The sequence below is a fragment of the Venturia canescens genome, chromosome 11, assembly GCF_019457755.1.
Source record: "Venturia canescens isolate UGA chromosome 11, ASM1945775v1, whole genome shotgun sequence".
NCBI lineage: Eukaryota > Metazoa > Arthropoda > Insecta > Hymenoptera > Ichneumonidae > Venturia > Venturia canescens.
Window position 1 is genome coordinate 3,834,900 of NC_057431.1, and position 22,171 is coordinate 3,857,070.

The window sequence follows — 22,171 nt, forward strand, 5'->3', positions numbered from 1 at the left end:
TCTCTCCCACTCTATTCTAATAAGAGCTTTGTCAATATTTTCACACAAGAATGGTGGTATTCCCGTTTTCTCGCTCATTTTGTTTTCCTTCTTTTTTCTAAAAGAAAAGAGAAGAAAAGAAAAAAAAAAATTTCAGCAACTAAATTTTAAGTTAGGATAGTCATTCAACTCCCCCACTTTTTTGTGCATATATTGTATGCGTTAAGATAGGTTTACCTATATGTATATTTCGAAATCAAAAGTACGGCTCACAGCCAGCATTTCCTTAGACGGCTCTCACCCCACGACGTCGAGTGAATGCAAGACTCGTGCTTGATTCGGTGCTCTCAGCCCTCTATCACAGAAAAGAACAAATGTTCAGTTTCCGTCTATTTCATAGCTCTCAGCCCAACAAACCTCTGTTAATGACGCCTTTCCTCTTGGTGACTCCCGGCCAACTAACCCATATTAACGAGGTTTCCCTTCACGGCAAAAAAAAAAAAAAGAAGTTTGAAATCCTCGTCGCCAATTGTGGTGCCCCCAATTTGTCACTTATTATTCGTGGATGATTATGATCGACGCTATCGTAAATAATTGATAGACGTGTAATTAGGAATTAAGAATCTTTTTATTGACTTTCCCGTTCCCCAGTCTACACACAACAACGCTCCTCTTTTTCCTCTCTATTCACCGACTCCTCTGTCTCGGCGCTCGCTGATCAAATCTGATGTTTGGATCATCCGTGTTGAGTGGCGACATCTGCGACTGGTTCCGAGTCGCGTCCTGCTAGTCGCCACAGAGACCAAAAAAAAAAAAATTTTTAAAGGGAGCGTGGGACTTAGAAAAAATTTCGAGGTTCGGAGACTAAAAAAATTCCGAGATTCGAGGACTTTGAAAAAATTTCGAGGTTCGGGGACTTTGAAAGTTTCCGTATATTTCATGTAACCGATGGTAGTTCGCTTTTACCGACAAACGGGACTAGCGAACCTACCGTCAGAAGGGCGAACCCGGTACCCACGGTTCTCAGTCTCCATATGGCCGCGGTTTAGCGTCAGACGCTTCGCGTACTGTTCTATCGGATTTCTCCGCGAGTTTTGTTCTAAACGTCTTGAAAAAAATTTTTTCGAGTGCAGTGAAGTGGTGCGAATCCGGCTGTGCTCTTGATAGTTGTGACTAATGTGCGAATTATTTTTAATTAAATGTGTTTCGCGACCGGTGTCAAAGCTGTCATGGCGTCAACAATCCGCCTAATATTTTCGTTGATTTATTGCGGTCATCACAAATATCTTACGTCCAAAAACGGAGCACAGCCGGATTCGGGAAATTAAATCAAATTTTTCGCAATTTTTTTTTCGGTTTTTTTTCAATATTCGCGACGAAATCCGGTAGAATAAGATTTCAGTTCGATTTTTTGCCACTTGGCGCTGCATATGCCATCGCTCGATGACGCGTGTGTATTCTCTGCCGCGCAGACTCGCACGCACGTGCTGTAGTCTATACACATTCGAGCATCTCCCTCTCTGTGGCTACGACGAAGGGGAAGTTGCGTGTTTCACCAGTTCGTATTTTGCTTCGCGAGATACCGAGAAGAGAAATCGAACAACTTTGAGAAAAAGCAAGAAAAAGAGTTCTCGTCCCGGCGTCGTCGGCCTCGTGAGACTCTCCTCGACGACGACGTCGTCGTCGCGTTGTCGTCTCGTGGTTGCCATTACTGTTCGGACTTGTCTCCTCCTCGTCGACGAACGGAGAGGGTTGAAGGGTAGTAACATGGCCGTCCCTTTAGTCGGTATCGAACCGTCGTTAAAGCCAGTCATCGTCATGACGACCGGAGGAACGAAAATTCTCGTATTTTTGTGAATGTGCGCGCATTAGAAAGATTCGTTGCATCGAAAAAAAAAACTTGGAAAAAAACGCTGTTTGCGAGTTACCGCAAGTTCTTGTTTGCGGATATTCAGCACCGAGCTCTTCTCACTGATGGAAATAAGGACGCCGACTGATCACCGGCTCCCTCTCTCGTGAGCACCTTCTCGTGAGCAGACAACAAATTATTCGTCCGGTCGGTCCGCTCAAAACATTTGCCTTGAATTTTGGATAACCGTATCAACTTTGGTTTCATCATTTTTACCGGTCAAGCTTCATCGGATTTTTGTTAAACTACAAACTTTCGCGACCGCTTTGGTTGACGATCGAGTCGGTTCTGCGCCCGAAATGTCAAATTATCAACGACGATCGCGGGTTCTCTCTATTTTCCAACTTTTCCGCAGTTATTCACGTTTAACGCGCGCAGTCCGTTCGTTCGATCCTAAAGTGGAATATATAGTATGGTTCCGATATCAAGTGTGTTTGTTAAAACCCCATCATTTTCGATATACTATATAAAAGAGCGCGGCGGAGCTCACACTGCTGGCTTTTTTTTTTATACTCGACAGGTCGATTCTTCGTTTCGGTGATTCCAAGTTGAATTTAAAACCCTATATAGCTCTCAGAAATCTGTATTCAAAAAGCGATCGCCCCTTCGGTCCATTTCGATGCGTATACTATATACTTATTGTTATTGCAGCCTTCGAATTCGTATGATGGAATTATTTTCCTTAACTGGGAAATTCTTTGCGTTCCTTAGCAAATTTTAAATCGATTCGAGTGTCGTTAGTCGTTATATCTATAAAAAAATTAAAAAAAAAAAAAAAAAACGTAATTCTTATTATATGGGATCGAAAAACACGATTTTTTCAAAGATCCGCGCAATTCGTAAAACTCTATTCGGCCCGTTGAAGAAACGTCTATATCGTCGAACGTAAAATAGTACATTCACGAGGTCCTTTGCCTTTTATCGACCGGTGGGTCGTGCGAGACGATGACGCGAGACTCCCGGTCACGAGAAAGAAAAGGGAGGATACGAAAAAAAAAAAAAAAACACCTTTGTTGAAAATCCAAGAGTTACAAACAAAATTATCGTCCTTACGAAAATTGAATTCAATATCGAATTTTCTATAACGGCCAAATTTTTATTATATAATATTATTATGCAGATGAAATAAATTGTACGGTTTGTTTCTTTGTAAGGAACTATATTAAACGCGATGACCGATGGAAAAGGATGTTTTTTGTTGTTGTAAATGTGAACTCGCTAGAAAGAAAATGAGAAGGGTGACGCCGGTGTGTGTACAAGATATCTGGGGAGCAACGGTAGAGCATCTTTGCAAGCAAAAGGGAGGGGGGAGAAGGATGGAGCGGAAAAAGGCTGATATTCCCCGACCTGCGTAAGCAATGACGCACGCGGTCGAGAATTTTTCTCTTTCATTTTCGTTTCGTCGTCTTTTTATATTTCAATACGTCCATTAAATTCTAAAACTAAAAATAATGTCGTGCGCACAATTGGAATGACAATTTCAGCAATCGCGTAAATGCGTGTTCGTGTTCGCATTCCTCGTATTAATATATATACATAAATTCCCCTTAGCTCCCATAGAAATGTACATGACGCGTGTGCGCGGTGAGTAGGACGAAAGATGGATTTGAAAGAATTTATGAAAGCATTTTGGAATTCATTAGAGTCGCCATAGAAATATAATTTCATAATCGCGTAAATATATATATATAACGATGCGCGGGGACGGCGGGCATTAATAGAGAGAGAAAAAGCATATACGAGCCAATAACTTGATTTTCAACTGTTTTACATTGTATAATATATTATTTTTCAATTGCTGCGTATGCATTCCAGATGAGCATCATGACGATCGAAAGAGTCACGAATTGAGAAATAAAGAGGATATTGGCGGCGGCGGCGATTTACACGGAGGAGGTGAATTTTTGTTGGACAACAAAGATGGATACCGGAGGTGGTGGTGGAGGGCAAGGAAGTAAAAAACAAATTCGCGTTGGTTTCTATGACATTGAAGGCACGATCGGTAAAGGAAATTTCGCGGTCGTTAAATTGGCCAGACATCGAATAACTAAAACGGAGGTAACAAGCAAGTGTATACGACAAAGAATAAGAAAACATATTGGTCTCGAGGAATTAATAATATTGATCCGTGTGTCCTAGGTCGCGATTAAGATAATCGACAAGACACAGTTGGATTCGACGAATTTGGAAAAGGTTTATCGCGAGGTGGAAATAATGAAGCAATTGGAACATCCTCATATCATTAAGTTGTATCAAGTTATGGAAACGAAAAATATGATATACATGGTACGTGGATAATATTTGTCGATTCTCATTCGAGTATGAATACCGTAGTCGTATAATATGCGCGGGAAGGACCGGGTCGAGCAGAGAGGGACAACCGTTGGTACAACCAAGCGTACGAATCTAAACTTTTCAGGACCGTTTGGAAAATAAAAAATGAGCCTTCGAGCGATGCTATAATGTTAATATAAAAAAATTGACACGTGTTTCTTTCTTTCATTAAAACCGGAAGATTGGTACATGCGAAAAAATGCTAGGACAATTTGGGATGAGCCAAATTGCGAATGAGTGTATTGAATGAGGTTATCTATTCTTATTAGGCGCCTATACTATTGGATTGAGCATCATAAAAATATGAAAGAGGTCGACGCCCCCTCGCAGCTAGCCGGGACGCGTGCCAAAACCGACCATGGAAGCAAAAAAACCGAGGTTCATCATTCGCACACTGTAATATATGTGAATTTATTGTATTTCGGCAATAAGGGCCGCGCGACATTAACCCGCTGGACGGTGCTTAAAAAAACAATGTTATCCCTGCGTTATCTTGAAATATTTATATTTTATTATTACTGCGAGGGATTTATATACGATGTATGCGTTAACCTGAGACACAGGACTAGGCTCCTACTTTTGGTCGCCTGGTGCGCACGGGGCGGGATGATCGCTTATTAGTTTTAGTTTTAATTAGTCTCCGCAATTAAACCGATGCGGATGAGTAAAAAAATGATGTTTAACCAGGTTGTTGGCTCGTTGATCGGTTTAAACAGGTGTGCGAGTATGCGAATAAGGGGGAAATATTCGATTACATCGCCCGTTTCGGTCGGATGGGTGAATCGAGGGCGAAATCAACGTTCGCCCAAATATTATCGGCGGTTGAATATTGTCACGCTACCGGGATCGCTCATCGTGATCTCAAAGCCGAAAATCTGTTGCTCGATTCTCAAATGAACGTGAAAATAGCCGATTTCGGATTTAGCAATCGTTTCGTACCTGGAGAACGACTGAGCACGTGGTGCGGAAGCCCGCCTTACGCTGCACCCGAAGTCTTTCGCGGCAAACACTACGCTGGACCGGAAATTGACGTTTGGGTAAGCGCACCCCTTCATTTTATTACCAGCCTAGCATTTTATTATCAATGTTTTATTCTCTCCTCAGAGCCTCGGTGTCGTCCTTTACGTCCTTGTCTGCGGGGCTTTGCCCTTTGATGGTTCGACCCTTCAATCGCTTCGCGACCGTGTACTCAGCGGTCGTTTTCGCATTCCGTATTTCATGAGCACCGGTATGTATATACGCATTATAATAATATATTTGTCGCATTGAGCAGCAGCAGCAGCAGCAGCAGCAGCAGCAGCAGGTTCGAGTACACACACTGCTCGAATTAAACGATTCGATTATCGCGAATAACCGCATAAGATATTTATTTTTCGAGGGGTGCAGATTGCGAAAGTTTGATTCGTAAAATGTTGGTCCTGGAGCCGGGTAAACGTTACACGATTCCGCAAATAAAGAGGCACCGCTGGATGATGGGTTCCGAAGATGTTTTTTCTACAATTGTACCAAACCCGCCCTCGGCCCTACAAGAACCGAACGAACAAATACTCAGGCTCATGCACAGTTTGGGAATAGATGTAACGCGCACCAAAGACGTGAGCAGACGATACGAGCATTTTTTTTTCCAATTTCGATTCGTAAACTAAATAAAAATTAATCGATTTATCTCTTATTTTTGATCGTGCGGCGGCGTAGTCGCTTAAGAATAACAGCTACGATCATCATGCCGCCATTTACTTTTTATTATTGGAAAGACTGAAACAGCACCACCGAGGCGGCGGCGGCGGCGGCGGCGGCGGCGGCGGCAGCAGCAGCAGCGGCGGCGGCAGCGGAGCAAATCTAACGACAAACAACGGTTGTTGGCCAGCATCGGTGGGCAGAACGAAAGACGACAAATTCAAATCGAGGTAATAACGACGATGCTCAATATTTTATATTTATACATTATGCGCCGTAATTGCGCTGTAATCTTCGATCCTATTTTCTTGAAATACTTTCTGTCGGGCGAATGAATTTTCGACAAAAAGGATTTTCTTTTCGTTCCGTAGAATCTTGATACGCGCGCGCTTGATTCGTATTTGATTTTAATTTGCAGCGATAGCTTAGTCGGACGTTGATGATTTTGAAGATGATTCGGCGCGGAATAACCAAGATTTTGTTGAGGATTGAGTGGGAGATTGGAACGATCTCGGGCTTTGTCGTACCTCTTTCAGTTTTTCCGGTAACTCTTCGTTTCTGTCAATTACGCTTTCTCTTGATTCTTTTTTTTTCGCATTTAAGAAACCCCTGTACTTTCCCGGTGTTGTTACTCGTTGCTTTTGTTGTCTTTCTTGTATTATCGTATTTCCCGCGTTGGAAAATACCTTTCAGTCAAATTATCCGTTGTTGCGCTTATTGGATTAAACTTGAAACTTAAAGTTCAATATTTACGCGTTTTTAAAAATACTTACTTTTTGGCATTTTCATGTCTACGAGAAACATCGTCCGGGCGTCTATACGATCTGATGCGTCTTAAACGCCGATCACCTACCGGTGAATTGAGATATAAAAAGTGATATTTTCTGACCTCGGTGCTTTCGCTGTGTGCTTCAGAACTCGAGAAGAAAGTAGCGGTGGTGGTGCCGGAGGAGGACGAGGAGGCAAGCGGTTCAGTTCAACGAGTTCGTCGACGGACGAGGGTTGCTGCAGCGCCGAAGGTGATTTCGAAGAAGGCCCGAGCGGGGACGAGTTGCGAGAGGCTCAAATTAAATTACAAGAGCACAGATTGGGTCTGGATCGAGATATAAGTCAACGAATCGACAGTCAAATCGTGAACCGTCGTTTGAGCGATTATCAACAGCAGCAGCAGCAGCAACAGCAGCAGCAACAGCAGCAGCAGCAGCAGCAGCAGCAGCAGCAGCAGCAGCAGCAGCAGTATCATTTTGACGGTCCAATCGCAGATCCGATCGATCCATCGAGCAGAGCGAGTCTCTTCGGACGCGGAGGAGGCTGCGGAAGTTCATCCTCGGAATTGTTTGAATCGAGCTTTGATTCCGGATGTCCTCCGGACTTGACGATAACCGGATGCTTTACGAGCAGTCTACCCTCGTGTACTCCTCCTCCGCCGAAAAGTCCATCGCCGATAGCTGCAAGAATATCACGCGCGAGTCAGGGCCGTCGCGCTTCGGACGGTGGCTCGAGACTGATGTTTTGCCAGCAAACAAGCACCGGAGACAGACCGGAGAAGCAGCGAAGTATTCAGGGTGAATATATAAAACAGTTGGACGAGGGGAGCGGCAGAGAGACGAATTAATCAAATGTATGCAAGATGGTTTATTAATATTGACTGTTTTATTATATGAAAACAGATTCTGGGAAAGCGCGGGGACATCTCGATCTGGTTCATATACGGCCGAGCTCCGCGTCACCGAGTCAACAACAATTCAAAATCCGGAGCGACTCCGGGGGTATGCAGCTTCAACTGATGGTGCAACAGAGAATGCTACAGCAAAAGAGAAATCTTTATCACAGACACAGAGGGGGCGGGAGCCCAACCCCGTTGCCGAATGTCTCGAGCGGTGGAAGACGAACCGCCGGGGCCGGGAGCGAGGGGGACGGCCACGTGCCTCGTCAGGACAGCTATAAAATGGCCCAACGTACCCAAATTTTGCCACCTCTGTCGGCGGGCAACGTCGACGCGGCGGCGGCGGCGGCGGCGGATTTCGAGAGAGATCGTGACCGCGACCGCGATGAAGAAAGATGGAAGAGTCTACCCTCGAGACTGGCAGCCGACTGCCAATTGGCCGAAAGAACACTTCTGTGGAGTCAACAGGTAATCATCTCGTGATCCGAGAGTGATAGATGCATTTCATTACAGAGCGTAGATATTTTTTTCTTTCGAATTTAGCGCGCTCGCTCGCGCACGCTATACTGAAAAATATCAGTTTTCTTTTTACATCCGCTCATCGCCGGAAACTCATCGAATTTCAATAGGCCTCGTAAAAAAAAAAAAAAAGACGAATCCAGCATTTACGAATCGGCAAACTGATAATTTTCAATCCATGCGCTTCGATATATAGGAATCGTTTTTCTATTTATAATTTCGTCTTATTATAATTGTTCCTACTGTTAGTACCTATACGTGGCTGATGAAGAAAAAAAAAGAAGAGTGAATGATCCGCGTTAAAGAGAATTCAAGGTGGAGTAGCAGGTGGTAGTCGATGATACACGTATTTTATATTTTATTCAGTCAGTAGTTTTGTAATGGTGATCACGCACACGCCTAGAGGAGGGAAGAGAGAGAGAGAGAGAGAGAGAGAGAGAGAGAGAGAGAGAGAGCGCGTACCTGCTGCAATTTGTTCCTATTTATTGTTTATATTTACTCCATCGCGCAATAAATCATATTTTATTTTTCACCATCTTGAAAATCAAGTTGCCGTTTTTTTTTCTCATCGCATTTAGCCTTTTGAATTTGGCCAACGAACCATCAATCCCCGACCCGGCTATTCCCGATGTTCCGAAAATTCCGGATGATCCCTCATATGATGTAATGAATGTGACCGCGATAATGAGTAGAATTTTGTATAGAATTATTCGTTAAAGATACCGCCTCGTTTCGTCACGCACTTTGGGCATGCTCTCAATTTTATTCAGATCGTAATCTCATTCGAGTCTTGACGATTATTTTTTAAAGATGAAGAAAAAGAAAAAAAAACGTGTGACGTTATATATATGCCAGGTTGGGCTGGGTGGTGGAGGGGCATCGTATCTGCCTCCTGGCAGCGTCGGTGGCTTCTTGTGGCCGAGCGGAAGTAGCCCCCATCCGACCATTTTCGAAAATGCTGGAGACCCGATGGAATAAGCCAAATGATATGCTGGAAACGTTGAACGCGGAGGGAGGAGGGGCTCCGCGTCGGTGCGCAACATCGCGTTGCCGTGGTATGCGATACGTCGCAAATAACACCGAAACTATATCGTATCATAATCTTCGTCTTATGATTTATTACTCGAGTTTATCTTTTACGAGATAGCTAGTCAACTTCGATACGGGTCAAAACGAGTGCGTTTTTCGTGCAACACGTGCGTGAAAAGTATGAGAATAATCGACGCCGTCGCCGTCGCCGCTGCCGCTGCCGCTGCCGCGCGGTACGACCTAATATAGAAGAAATGTGGATAATCGCGTTTATACGCGGCGTCGTGCATAACTATATGATGTAAGATCGACGAGCAGCTCGTATTTTTTAACTAATCGAACGAAAAATAATGTATGCAACGTCCAAACCGATCGAAAAATAATATAAATTATATAATAATCGAGTAGGATAAATAAGCTCCTCTCGGAGGATCAAGCGCCGTTCGATGATGAGGTATATATACGCACTGAAAAATGAAACAAACATTTTCTACGGTTTTCTTTATTTTGCCATTTACCATTTTTTAAATGTTTTCCTCTATAGATTCCCAAAGGGCTAATTCGTAGTTATATTTATCTCGTATTATTCGTTAAATCAGTACTCGATGAGAAGGTGAGACGATGATCGTGAATATGGATATTGGAAAATAAATTGAATCGTACAATCCGAAAGCGAGGGGAGGAGAGCAGACATGCAGCAACCGTTCCACGGAGACATATCGTACAACAATTTTTCGATACATTTTTCTCACCAGATTTTATCCCCAATTCTATGTCCAATTTGTCAATTTTATATAAAAGAGCGCTCGCCCGTTATGACGAATTTTCGTTGGGACGCTCGTTGCGTTTAATCGCGATTCCCGACGAGCAGAGTGGCAAAATAGGAAGAATAGCGTAAAAAATTTTATATTCGCTTTTCGGTCTTTTTATAACGAGCGCGAACGGAGAATTGACACCATTGACGCTAAAAGAAAAAAGAAAAAGAAATCAATAACGTTCGATAGAAACGGAGCTGTATCCTCGCGACGATCAAGAAAAATTGGTAGATGATGGATACAATAAGATAGATAAAAATAATACAAATAACATTGGTATTACCACCTTGCAACGTAATCAATTTTATGATAGACTGACAATTGTATAAGAAAATTCGTGGCGCTAATCTTTTCGGCAGGAAAGATGGTAGGAGAAGAAAAAAAATGACAAATAAAAAAAAACCCAATCGAAATCACGCAAGAATAAATATATATTAAGTTCAGATACGAAGGACTAGCAGGGATTTTGGCGGGTAGCTCACACTCATTCGATGCTCTTTTTTTTACACGACGGTCTATATATATATATTTATAAGACTCGAACGAATGGAAAAAAGGGAGAAAAGGGGACGGTGGTGACTATAAAAAAAATGCCAACGATGCTGCACGGAAAGCGTTGAGCGGTGATTGCGGGCGCGCGCATCACCGAGAAGAAAAGAGGAGAGGCCAGAGCATATATTTATTTCACGAAATACAAATCCATTGAACAAGTCGTATTGTACTGCCAACTATATTATTCAATACAAAAAAGGTATCCATGCTCAAACACCGCGAAAAGAAAATAGATTGATGCATCGCGAAGAGACGATCCAGGAGGGATATGTTTTTTTTTCTCTTTAAATATAGAAAAAGATGATGATGATAATAATGAGTAAAGGAGAATTTAGAGAAATGTATATCGTACGAAAATAATTAGTTTATCGATAAAGTTCAATCGAGATAGCTCAAAATAACGACAGCGTGTAGATGTGGAAATTTTTTGTGCATAGTAGCAATTGAAATTGTGAGTGTTGAGTACAGTGTGCCTCTCGTCATACATATGAATCATTGTTGTTGTAAATAACCCAAAAGCAGAAAAACAAGCACAAATTACGTTTTTTTGTTTGTTTTTTGAAGGGACATACGAATGTGATTTTTGAAAAGTTGACCTTTGCGCCAACGATCGCTATACCGCCGGACAGTTAGAATATATAAATAAATAACATAATATTGAATCGGATCCTTTTATTATGAGTAAAAGAAGGGTACAAAGCGTACGCAACGGAAACTTGTTGTTTTTTGTCGATCGATAATTTGAGGAACAAACATTTCATAACGAATAAACGAGCCATCAATTTCTACGTAAAATAAAACTGTTTGATCTAGGACGAAGGAGAAGAAAGGAGAAATTAATGAAACTTGGCTCAAATGGAAAATAATACGTTTCGAATGAGTATTCGAGGAGCAAGATTCTCTAAAAATAAGCAATCATCGAGTGACGCATAAACGAACGCACAAAAAATATGAAGGTGTTCGTTATAAGGATGGAAATTCCATTTCCAAAAGTCAATAGATGCAAATATATTTCTGTGGGATCTTATTATTTACTATAAAAATGATAATTAAGACAAAGACTTGTATAAAAAATGGGACAACAATCAGGAGGAAAGTGAAAAAAATTTGCAAGTTCATCATATCAGAGTATGTGAGAATGCGACGCGGCCGTCTTGCGGCGCAACCAGCGGCGCGAGAGCTCAATTTGAAAAATCTTATAAACTTTCCAATGATTTAGAGCGCATTTAGAGAATCGCTGTTTACGTTACATCGCTCTTATTTAAAAAAAAACCGTTCTTTATTGTTATTTATTGAGATATGACCAGGATGTAGAAACAGCATCTCTCGCTGAATCGCGAGCGTTGTTGTTAACAAAGCGAACAATCGTTTCGAGCGTACAAGTAAGTACCTAATAATGATTATTCAATTTGAGCAAAGAATTAAAATTCTATATTTTATCGTTTAAATTCATTTGTTATCGACAATTTCATATCTTCCGAGTGTACAGCAGCCGATTGTTCATTCGCGACAATGAATTTTTTATATTTAAATTAAAAAAAGTAAATATATAAAAGGAAAGAAGGCGAAGGAGAAGAAGAAGGAGGAGACAAAACAAAGATGGAAGATTCGACAAGCAGCAATAATGTGGTAGAAAAAGTTGGATGAACTTTGAAGCTTGCTGGGACAAAGGCGATGAGAATAAGTGTGCGACATGAATGAAATAAAATAATAAAATAATGTGCGACGAAAATTGTAACCCGCGCTCGATGGAAGAATATTAAAGCAAGTATTTGGTTTAGCAAAAATATATAATAATGGCTTAGAATCGGAATAAAAAAAATTTATGGTAGATTTTATATATACATATGTCTATATATTTCGCATAGCGATACATATATATATTATGTATACGGAGGGGGAATGCGTTGAGGATGAAGAATATGTAATAAATAAGACGCGTCGTACGTACAACGAGGAAGCGGGAACGAAGCAATTTTTCCTCGTTCACCATCATCGAATCGCTATTTGTTTATTTCTCTCTCGAATATTCCGCGCGTATCTTTGTGTATTGTTTCAAAAACAACTGCGGGGGGGGACGTTTGTTGCATGAGAACGATCGAGCGAAATAAATGTTGAAATTTGACAATATGTGTGTTCCGTAAATACGGCTTATTTTTACTCACTAATACCGTTTTTAATAGCATATGCATCCTTGGCAAATATATCCGTACCAGTTTTGTCCGCAAGAATTTTGGCTTCATGCGACGTTAGCTTTTCATATTGGTTCGGCTCGATCGGCTCGCCGTTCTCCTTCAATTTGTTATTCTGAAAATCTCTTCTTATCTTATCCGCGTATATCGCGGTGAACAAATCTTCCGCCGTAAATTTGCTCTGCGTCACATCCGTAGATTTGTAAGAGACATACGGCTTGAGCTTAAAATTCTTGAGATCGGGAACTATCAGTTGAGGTATTTTTTCGGGTATTGGTATGAATTTTCCATCTACCGTGTAACCGGTGCTCTTGACCCCACGATCTGAAATTTGATAGATTAAAAGAGGCTCGAGCTCTATAGCGGAGACAGAGAGAGAGAGAGTCTTGAATTTTTTCAAAAGCCATCGCTGACAGCGATACCTAACTAAGTAATACATAAAATCACAATTGTTTTCCTTGTCAAAGAAAAATTGCAAAATTTTTTAAATCTTTGCAATGACAAAGCAGCTCCTTTACATTTGATTTTGATGATGCAATTCTTTTTTATCAAGTTGACTATCCAGAAAAATGAATGATCGTCGGGTGTGAAAAAACTGCTAGGCACAAGTATTTACATTCGATTTTGATACTCACTATCGATTGGAATATCCGGATCAGGATTTACGGCTTGACGCTTTTTAAAATCCACCGTGCCTCTCTTATTGTACAATAGAAATTTTTTAAAATTCTTTTTGCCGAGGAGAACGCTCGTAGTTGTTAAGCCACGAATTGATATTTTGCAAGCCGACGCCATTTCTCTGATAATTGTGATTAAGACATACATTTTTTATTGTTTCAAACATTTTCTAATTAAAAAAAAAAAAAAAACAATCTTAACCACAAATTCTCGCGTATAGTGTCGGAATTTGGTTGATCAATCAGAAAATAAAAAATCTTCAATTTCCAAATGAAATATTACTCACCGGAGTTGCGGTGATTGTTTGGAATAATTATCCAATTTTGACACGGTCGTCGAAGTATTAGATTTTTCTATTTTTAAATAATAGAATATTCCATTCTGACGAGGGTTCAGCAGCCAAGCAGCCGGCGGCTTGTGGCTTTCATTTTTCATTCGGTAGGGTCGGGCAAAGTGACTAGCTGAAAAAAATGGGGTAAGATAGTTGTAGAAACAAGGCACAGATGTCGCAATAATCTTTTTCGTCGATAAATTCGGAAATTACAGTCTCGGCGGCAGAGATTCTCATTCTCATTAGAATTCATACGATAGCACGGTCTTACATACAGGTCAGGAAACTTGAAGGGTGGGGAGTGACTCAGATTCGCGTATATCAAGAGACTCAATCTCAACTCTCGAACGATTTTCTTTCACTCTCAATCTCTCTCAAATGATTCTCAAACGATTAAAAAAAAAATGAAACGTCCAAGTCCATTTTTCCAGGAGATAAAAAAAATGGGGGCCAGCTTCACGCCAAAAAATAAAATCGTTTTTACGAAAAAAATAATCACTCTCAAACAATTTTCCTTTTCTCTCATACTCTCTCTAATGACTCTCAAACGATTTGCATTAATAAAAGTTTGAAATAATCAAATGTGGGGGCCAAGTTAACGGAGGTGCCGCGCCGGGCGGCCGGGCGGGTGGCGACCGACGAGTGTTGGACGACTACGACTGTATACGTACAGACAACGTATACAGAGGAGTACTCATGGAGACTAGAGAGAGAGGAGCAGGTTCATAGTCTCCATCGAGTGGGGATCGAGTAGTCGATATAGTCCGAGCAAGCAACACGTGCTTTCGAGTTTTTAAAAATTTCGTTGCAACAATGTAATTAATTACAACGTATCATTAATTCAGTGTTTACTAAGTATCAATTGGAGATCATACACGAAAATTATTGTTCATTGACAGTAATTATAGTGCATCACGTGTAAGTTGGGAAAAAAACATCCTTCTCGCGTTCATGAGGTTATAGATCTTCCGCTATGGCGGTTTATCAAAAATATATTAGCGCTATGAAGCTTGACAATTGTTATCTTTGGTTGTGATAAAATTGGAATGAAATTAATCGGGGATTTTTGTTGTGGATACTGAATTTTTGTGATTAAAATTATACGAATGCGATGTAATAATTGGATTTCTCAATTTTTGGAGGTTATGTTGAAATGAAAATTGTAAATCGATCGTAAAACGGTATTTGCAGATTCGAAATGTCAACTTCATTGGCGGAGCAGTTGAATAAACTGCGTGCTCCGCAAACTTCAATATTGCTACAAAACAAAAAGCGGCCAAGTTTGTTATTTGATCCAAAAGAAGCGGCTGATCTTGACAGAGAGAACGTCTTGAACATTGGTCCGTAGAATTACGTGTTGCAACTAATGAATATTATATTATATTTTCTTTGCATTGCGACGAAACAGACTGAGAAATTTTGTCAATGCAATATAATTTATTGTCACAGGTCAGAGCGGCCTGGAAGATTTGAGCCAGCTATGCGATTCGTTTGGGGAATTCAAAGGCACATTATTCTCAAGGGATGCCTTGAATTTGGAGCGTTCGGTAGAGGATTCAATAGCAAACGCGCGTTTGAACGCCGGGATAGAGAAATTTCTTATCCTCTTGTCGCCATATTTTATGTTGAACAGCGCGCACAAAGCTCTGGAATGGTTGATCCATCGTTTTCGCATTCACGAGTACAACAGAAAAGAATTTATGTTGCTGATACTGCCGTACCATGAGACAAGAATATTCGTCAGGGCGTTGCAGCTCTTTGATCTTTCGGCGAACAACGACAGGTGGAAATGGTTAGAAGGTTTGCAAAAACCAGGAGTTCCTCTGTCTTCGTTGACGCTGATTAACCGAGCGGCGACGGACAATGGATTGTTGAAATTGTTGTGCAGACACGTGGTACAAGCCACCATGATTTTTGGAGATAAGGCAAATCGTTTGAGCACGCTTTACGCTTTTTATACGACGTTGATAGTCGGAGCTTTGGAAAGAACAGCGTCTATAAGCGAGATACAAACGAGTCACGTTCTCTCGTCTTTGACGAAAGGTCTGACGAGTTCGATACGCGGTTTTCAAACGAGCAGTTACTTGATCCTTGGAAAATTATGTACCAGAGCGAGTATCGAGGCTGCAACATTGGATCATCTTATTTTGAAATTGATGAAAAATCCTCAGTCGCCCTGCGAAGCGGTTCTATTGATTCTTTTTATTTATGAAAACTCTTTGAACCGTCCAACTCGGGTATCTGAAAAAGTAGCATTGAGAGTTGCAAAATCGCGTGGATCGTTCGTGGAGCACTTATCGAGAATGAAGCTTGGCGGAGGTTTGGACGTGACGATATTCATGGTGCCGCTTATACGGACTTGCCTCGAGCTCGTTATTGGCCGAACGCCCGAGGAAAGCCATGATATAAGAAGCGCGCTCGAAGAAATATTTCTTGGGACGAGTTTCGACGATACCGAGATCGATCTTATATTGGAATGTATGGTAAAACCATACGATGATATTGAAATGAGCGAGGAAACTAAAATATTTTTGGCTAATCTGTTCGAGCAGGTGGAAAAGCGTTATCCATCGAGATTCGACGAATATGTGAATAATCTTATGAGAAAGAGCGAGAACGATACGAGTTGTAAGATGACGTTGCAGCTGTTGATGCGCTGGCATTCGAGAGCCCGCAACGCTAAGGATTCGTTGGACATACTGAATCGGCTTAATCATCCGTCTCCTTATCAGAGAATCGCTGGATTGGAAATAATAGCTCGCGGTGAAGTAGAGATTACCGAAACATTCCGAGAGATGGTGAACAAGGCACTGATTGCGAGATTCAGCGACCAAGATTCGAGAGTGGTCAAGACTCTTTTGAAATTGCCACGAGAAGGCTTGATGAAGTCGCTCTTTCCGCGCGACACTCTTGTCGACGAGCTCATGATTTTGCTCGCTCAATGCAACAGCCAAAAACAAAGGGGTCTCGCTAAATTGGCAATCGAATTATTGTTGGATATATGCGAGGACGTCGAGGATGACACGTCAATCTTTATCGCAACGATGCCATATTTGTTCCCGAGTCGGGATGAAGAAATTGATATATCGATGGAAATATTGAGATCCAAGTATTCGGAAAATAATCGTTACATGAAAAAGGTTCGCGAGGATATGGGAGGAGGAGGAAAGGGAGCGAATGCCGAGGCAATAAGCTCCGCCGCGTTTCACAATATTCTTAAATGGGAACTTTTGCCACCGATTAAAAATATCGTTGGAACGATAAAATCACAATCTTGTCGGGGTGACGCGACATCCATGTTCTTCAATCTGTTACTCCTCGGTTCTGTATGTCGAGTACCCGTCGGTTCCTTGTCCAATTCAATCGCCCTCGAGATTATAGAAATAGCCGCCGAAATGACCAAGTATTATCCGAAAGTCCGTCGACTTGGCAACTGTAATCAATTGAACGCCGACAAAATAAGCGAGGCTTTGGCTCTGACATCCGAAGGTATTCTCCCTCTTCAAGCGTGCACATACGTTATCGAGATGGTGCATCGTCGGATAGACATTAATAAGGCGGCAAATGCTTCAATCGATTTTGAAAATGACCAAGAGAGAGCGATATTATTGTTACGACTTTTGGAGATACTTTTCGAAGGTATGAGCCTACCCTCCCGAAGAGCTCATTATTCTTGGTGTTTGAAGATTTTTTTTCAGCGTCATTTCTCAAGCTCCCGAGAAATACTCGTATTTCTATCGCAATTCTTCACCGCACCCGTTAATTCTCAAACCTCGCTGCACTGTTTGAAAATCAGCCTCGACATTCTCGAATCAACGAGAAGTTACAATTGGATATTCGAGGATCGAGTTTTCGTACCGAATCTCTTGGTCGGACTGGCGCGTCCCAACGATCCTTGCCGTTTGGCCGCCGTCGAGATATTGAAAAAAATTTCACAAACGTTCAATCTGACGATGCCGGGCTTTTCGAGCCTCCTTCACGAGCTCGCCAACAAAAGCGCCGATCTCTCGATCGATCCGGAACAATTGTCCCTCCTTATGTACACGCTTTTATCCCCCGATCCCGACGTGATTCATCAACTCGAGCGAGAAAGTAGAAAAAATCTGGAGGAAACGAGAAAATCACTGATCCGTAAGATTATCGAAGAAAACACTTGTGTACGTATGAGTGCCCAATTGTTGCAAATTCTTACGCACGTAAACGCTCCGGAAATACTCGTCGACTTGTCCAAATTCGGTTTGAAGCTTTACAAACGATGCGCAACGGATGCTGCTGCTGCTGCTCCTCCGGACTCGAAGAAATTCAGTTGTCAAGCATTGAGAAATATTTTTCAACGATTCAATTCTACGAGCGTCGAGTCGCTTTTGGAAACTTGTGTTTTCGAGATTTTTGATCTCGCAATGTCCGACCATCGTCCAATTATTCCTATCGAATGTACGGAATCTATGGAATCGGCGGGCACACACCCCACCGGTATCACTCGACGGGTATCACCGAGCTCGATAATGATCAAACAGATCGACCAAGAGTTTTACGAGAGAGCTCGTAAAGTATCACCCTTGCTTGCGAGAAAAATATTCTTTAAACTCGTAGACGTTGTAACCGAGTGTGAAATCGGAGCGGTTGTCGCGGCATGCAACAGGGCAGTCAGAAGGATCAAAATCGATGCGAGTATGGTAGTCGAAGAGTTGAGAAGAATGAAGAATGCTCGACTACCGGAATCCGAGTGTACAGCAAATTCGAGAAGCAAGAGAAGATCGCGAGGAGGCGGCGGGGGACAACCCCCGCGTCCCGAGGTAACCGATACGGGGGATTGGAAACGGGGTATAACGATATTGGAATTCGTTCAGAGAGCCGAAAACATAGAGAACGAGAAAATTTTGATACCGATGCTTTTCGAAATATTGCGAGTTTCATTGAGCTTCGAGATTCAAAACCCCCTCGAGTATGTAAACCAATTGGTTCTTTCGACGATTTATCATTTGACTACGAAAGGTTACCCGATCAACGAAGCGCATATTTACATCGATCTCATAGCTCAGTGCATAAGAATTTCTCACAATCCGCAAACTCATCATCACGCCCTTTTGGTCCTCGTCGAATTATTCAAAACTGCCAATGTCGAAACTGCTCTTCACAACATTATGCCAATTTTTACGTTCATGGGAAGTTCGGTGTTACGCCAGGACGACGCTTATTCCATACAAATAATATCGAAAACGATCGAGACGATCGTGCCAATCGTCACTTCGGCCAATGATGCGAAACACGCTTGCGAAATAATTCGTATATTCGTCGTATCGTTGCCTCACATTCCCGAACACAGGAGAATTCCAGTTTTCATCAAATTACTACAGCTTCTCGATAAACATTTGCATATTTTTTATCTCGTTACTTTCGACGCTCACGTAACGACGGGGAGAGGGCCGCTGCTGCCGAACAAAGTCGTCGTCGTCGCCCCCTCGCCGGCTCGTAAAAATTCCTCCGAACGTTTGGAATTTGCCTTGAGAATTTCACACGAATTTTCGGCCCCTCGAATTTTACAAGTTTCCATTGAGATATTAAAATTCGTCAGGTCCCTGCCGATCGACATTGAGAACGAAACCGAACGGAAGAAAATTCATTTTTCTCAAAAGTACATTTTCGACGTTGCCAATAACTCGCCGAAGCAATTGAGGCACTACAAATACACGGTCGTACAATTTTTAGTCGCCCTCTTGACGAGCCACGATTTCGTCAACAAAGTTGCCACTATCGAATCGGCGACGGAGGTTCACGAAATAATGGAGCCTCTTTACGATCGAGCGATGGTTGAAATTATTTTGCTAATCGAGAGTTTCGGCAGAAGCGCCGATCTCCATCATGCATCAACCGGCGGCAACGTTCAAGCCAAATATTGGAAAGTTCTCCTCCACAATATTTACGATATCTTCGATGCCGTTAACAATCTTCTTCCGAATTCCATATTCGTTTCTACCGTGACGCGATTACTCGCTCATGATTTATCGGCCGTCAGGAAGAAAGCTCTCGAATTGTTGAATTTACGATTGCATCAGAAGAAATTCAACGTCGATGATCATCAACGACTTTTACCCGTTGTTGATTCTCTAAGAGAAATAGTCGATAATAGTAGGAAGGGCAAAATTTTCAGCCCGGAACTCGAAATAATTCAACAGACCGCTCTCATCAGCCTGAAACTTATGGCCAAGTTACTCGCGACCGATAATCCCGGGCATTTCAAACCTGTGAGTATATGAAAAAATTTATCATTTTTTATTACATCTTCAACGCTATCTCTCGTATAATATCGTCAATGTTGTGTTTCTATGACAAATAAAAACAACGACAAAAGGTGTTGGATCTGACGACGGAATTGATGAAAACTAAGGAAGGTCCGTTATTAGCGAGCTCGGTACTCTGTACCGCTGAGTTGTGCGCTTCGATGAGAACCCATGCGATTAAATCCCTCAACAAATTCGTTCCTGCTGTAATACGCCTCTTAAAGGTCCATTGTAATAAAGAATCACCGGATTTCGTGGTCGTCAGTATCGTCAGCGCTCTACAAAAAATAGTTGAATCGGTTGGAAATTTTTTGTCATTGTATTTGGATCAATTGCTCCTCGAATTGACCAGACTCAGTTCCGTCTATACCGATACCGAAAATCCCAAGGTAAGAAGAACGAGCTAAATGACCGGCATCCGCTAATATTCTTTTTTTACTTTTCAGATTGGTCTCGTAGCCTCAAAATTAAAGGGAACGAGTGAAAAATTGGCAAGTTCGATACCAATGAGGGTCTTATTGCCGGCGGTCTCGGAGACTTACGATCTGTTGATCGCATCGAAATTGTATCGATCTGTACAGCCTTTGTTGAACATTATTGGAGAATCTTTTGGGAACGTACCGACGAACGAGCTTCAAGCTTCGATTCCGGATCTAGCGAAATTTTTCCTCAAAGTATTGCAATTCCGCGAGGAGGTAGAAATCGTCGATACGGAAATGGCGACGAGCGAGGATGTTTCTAGGCTCGAGGAAAGCGCCAGTCGCGCCTTGGTAGCTTTGGTTCTCAAGCTCAGCGAAGCTACCTTCAGACCTCTTTATTACAAGCTCTACGACTGGGCCGCGAGATTCCCGGAGAAGAAACAGAGAAATATTACGTTTTATAGGTAGGAATACTATTTCGTTTCCGCGTTTCATCATTTTTTTTTTTTTCGAATAAATTTTTGAAAAATATTTATTACGCAGATTGTCGGCGAATATCGCGGAGCGTCTCAAGTCACTCTTCGTACTGTTTGCCGGACACTTTTTGAAGCACGCCTCATCATTGTTAAGAGCAAATAATTTAGCGGTGACCGAGGAACCCTGCGAGTTGCTTACATTACCGGAAGAGTCACGAAGGATCGAGCTTATCGAAGCGATTCTTCTCACGCTGTATAGAGTCTTTGGTTATGATGCGCACAATTTCGTAAATCAGGAACGATTCCAAGTCCTGGCGCAGCCGATCGTCGATCAGCTCGAAAATACGGCGGGGACCCGACAAGAATTTGAGAAACGCGCGTGCGAGCTTATTGTTCCTTGCGTCGCAGCTTTTGCCGGTGCGATTCAGGATGATTCTCTGCACAAACAGCTCGTTTATCAGACTCTTCTCAAAACTCGACACACCAAGCCCTATGTACGAAGTGCCGCTCTCGGTGCTCTTGTAAGTTCTTTATTTTTTCATCACTATTCAAGTTTTTCATACCGCGCGAGTTTAATTGTATATGATATACGAAATATCGTTTTTCGTCAGGTCGAGATAGCGAGAAAACTTGGCGAAGATTTCATGCCTCTTCTGCCGGAAACGGTACCATTTTTGGCCGAATTATTGGAGGACGAGGACGAGAGCACGGAAAAGATTGCACAAAATGCGGTTCGAACGCTCGAGGATATTCTCGGAGAGCCGTTACAAAAATATTTTTAATGAAAAAACAAAAACAAAAAGGATTGTAGCTTCGGTAACTCTTGTAAATAAAGGCAGAATGTTGCGTTTTAACATAATCTTTCTCTCGAAATCAACGAAGCTGAGGAAAAACCTGATTTTAAAAAAATATCATGTCTTCCGCCTGAGCATGCATAAAAAGATACATCGCGTTTATTGCTGATCCCCGCACGGTGTCGCGAGGAAATTGTACGCAGACAAATATTATTCCACAAAATATCAAATAGACAGAATTTGGGTTTGTTTAAAACGTGATGATCTCACTCGCGTCACCTGGCGGTACGAGGGGTTGTGGTAGCAGCGGTGCGGCAGTTTCCGAAATTGCCGGCGGACGCGAAGAGGGCAGCTCGAGCGTCGGTCGGTCATAGTCATATCTCTCGTATCGTCTACTGTTAGCTTTGTTTCGATTGGCGCCAAAAACAACCAACAACAACGGCTACATTTATTGAGTATAATAAGCGATTTGACGAATAGCATGTCTTTCCGATAAATTTGGTGGAATTTATAATAATAT

General features: G+C 42.0%; 3 protein-coding genes across 12 annotated transcripts; 2 read left to right on the forward strand and 1 right to left on the reverse strand.

The window, feature by feature from the left end:
* The first annotated feature begins 1,394 nt into the window (after nt 1–1,394).
* LOC122417906 (MAP/microtubule affinity-regulating kinase 4-like) lies at nt 1,395–12,608 on the forward strand. 8 transcript variants are annotated; one of them, XM_043431809.1, is made up of 11 exons: nt 1,395–2,035; nt 3,704–3,946; nt 4,028–4,174; nt 4,939–5,259; nt 5,327–5,450; nt 5,609–5,817; nt 5,918–6,129; nt 6,815–7,058; nt 7,116–7,464; nt 7,570–8,033; nt 8,940–12,608. In XM_043431809.1, the coding sequence occupies exons 2-11, from the start codon at nt 3,809–3,811 to the stop codon at nt 9,060–9,062; spliced, it is 2,331 nt and encodes a 776-aa protein (XP_043287744.1). In that variant the 5' UTR covers nt 1,395–2,035; nt 3,704–3,808; the 3' UTR covers nt 9,063–12,608. The 8 variants fall into 8 exon arrangements, with proteins under 8 accessions (XP_043287744.1, XP_043287737.1, XP_043287738.1 ...); XM_043431802.1 differs by having other exon boundaries at nt 1,396–2,035; nt 6,815–7,464; XM_043431803.1 differs by having other exon boundaries at nt 1,396–2,008; nt 6,815–7,464.
* Nucleotides 9,600–13,800, reverse strand: mRpL41 (mitochondrial ribosomal protein L41). Of its 2 annotated transcripts, XM_043431812.1 has the most exons (4): nt 13,637–13,800; nt 13,308–13,471; nt 12,694–12,996; nt 9,600–10,077 (listed from the first exon to the last, which is right to left on the reverse strand). In XM_043431812.1, exons 1-4 carry the CDS (start codon nt 13,783–13,785, stop codon nt 10,040–10,042), a joined length of 654 nt encoding a protein of 217 aa, XP_043287747.1. In that variant the 5' UTR covers nt 13,786–13,800; the 3' UTR covers nt 9,600–10,039. The 2 variants fall into 2 exon arrangements, with proteins under 2 accessions (XP_043287747.1, XP_043287746.1); XM_043431811.1 differs by lacking the exon at nt 9,600–10,077 and having other exon boundaries at nt 10,594–12,996.
* Nucleotides 13,801–14,404: 604 nt separating this feature from the next.
* l(2)k09022 (HEAT repeat containing 1 homolog l(2)k09022) lies at nt 14,405–21,711 on the forward strand. 2 transcript variants are annotated; one of them, XM_043432169.1, is made up of 7 exons: nt 14,405–14,599; nt 14,873–15,021; nt 15,131–19,926; nt 20,034–20,351; nt 20,409–20,845; nt 20,925–21,378; nt 21,469–21,711. In XM_043432169.1, exons 2-7 carry the CDS (start codon nt 14,880–14,882, stop codon nt 21,637–21,639), a joined length of 6,318 nt encoding a protein of 2,105 aa, XP_043288104.1. In that variant the 5' UTR covers nt 14,405–14,599; nt 14,873–14,879; the 3' UTR covers nt 21,640–21,711. The 2 variants fall into 2 exon arrangements, with proteins under 2 accessions (XP_043288104.1, XP_043288105.1); XM_043432170.1 differs by having other exon boundaries at nt 14,457–14,496.
* The last annotated feature ends 460 nt before the right edge of the window (nt 21,712–22,171 follow it).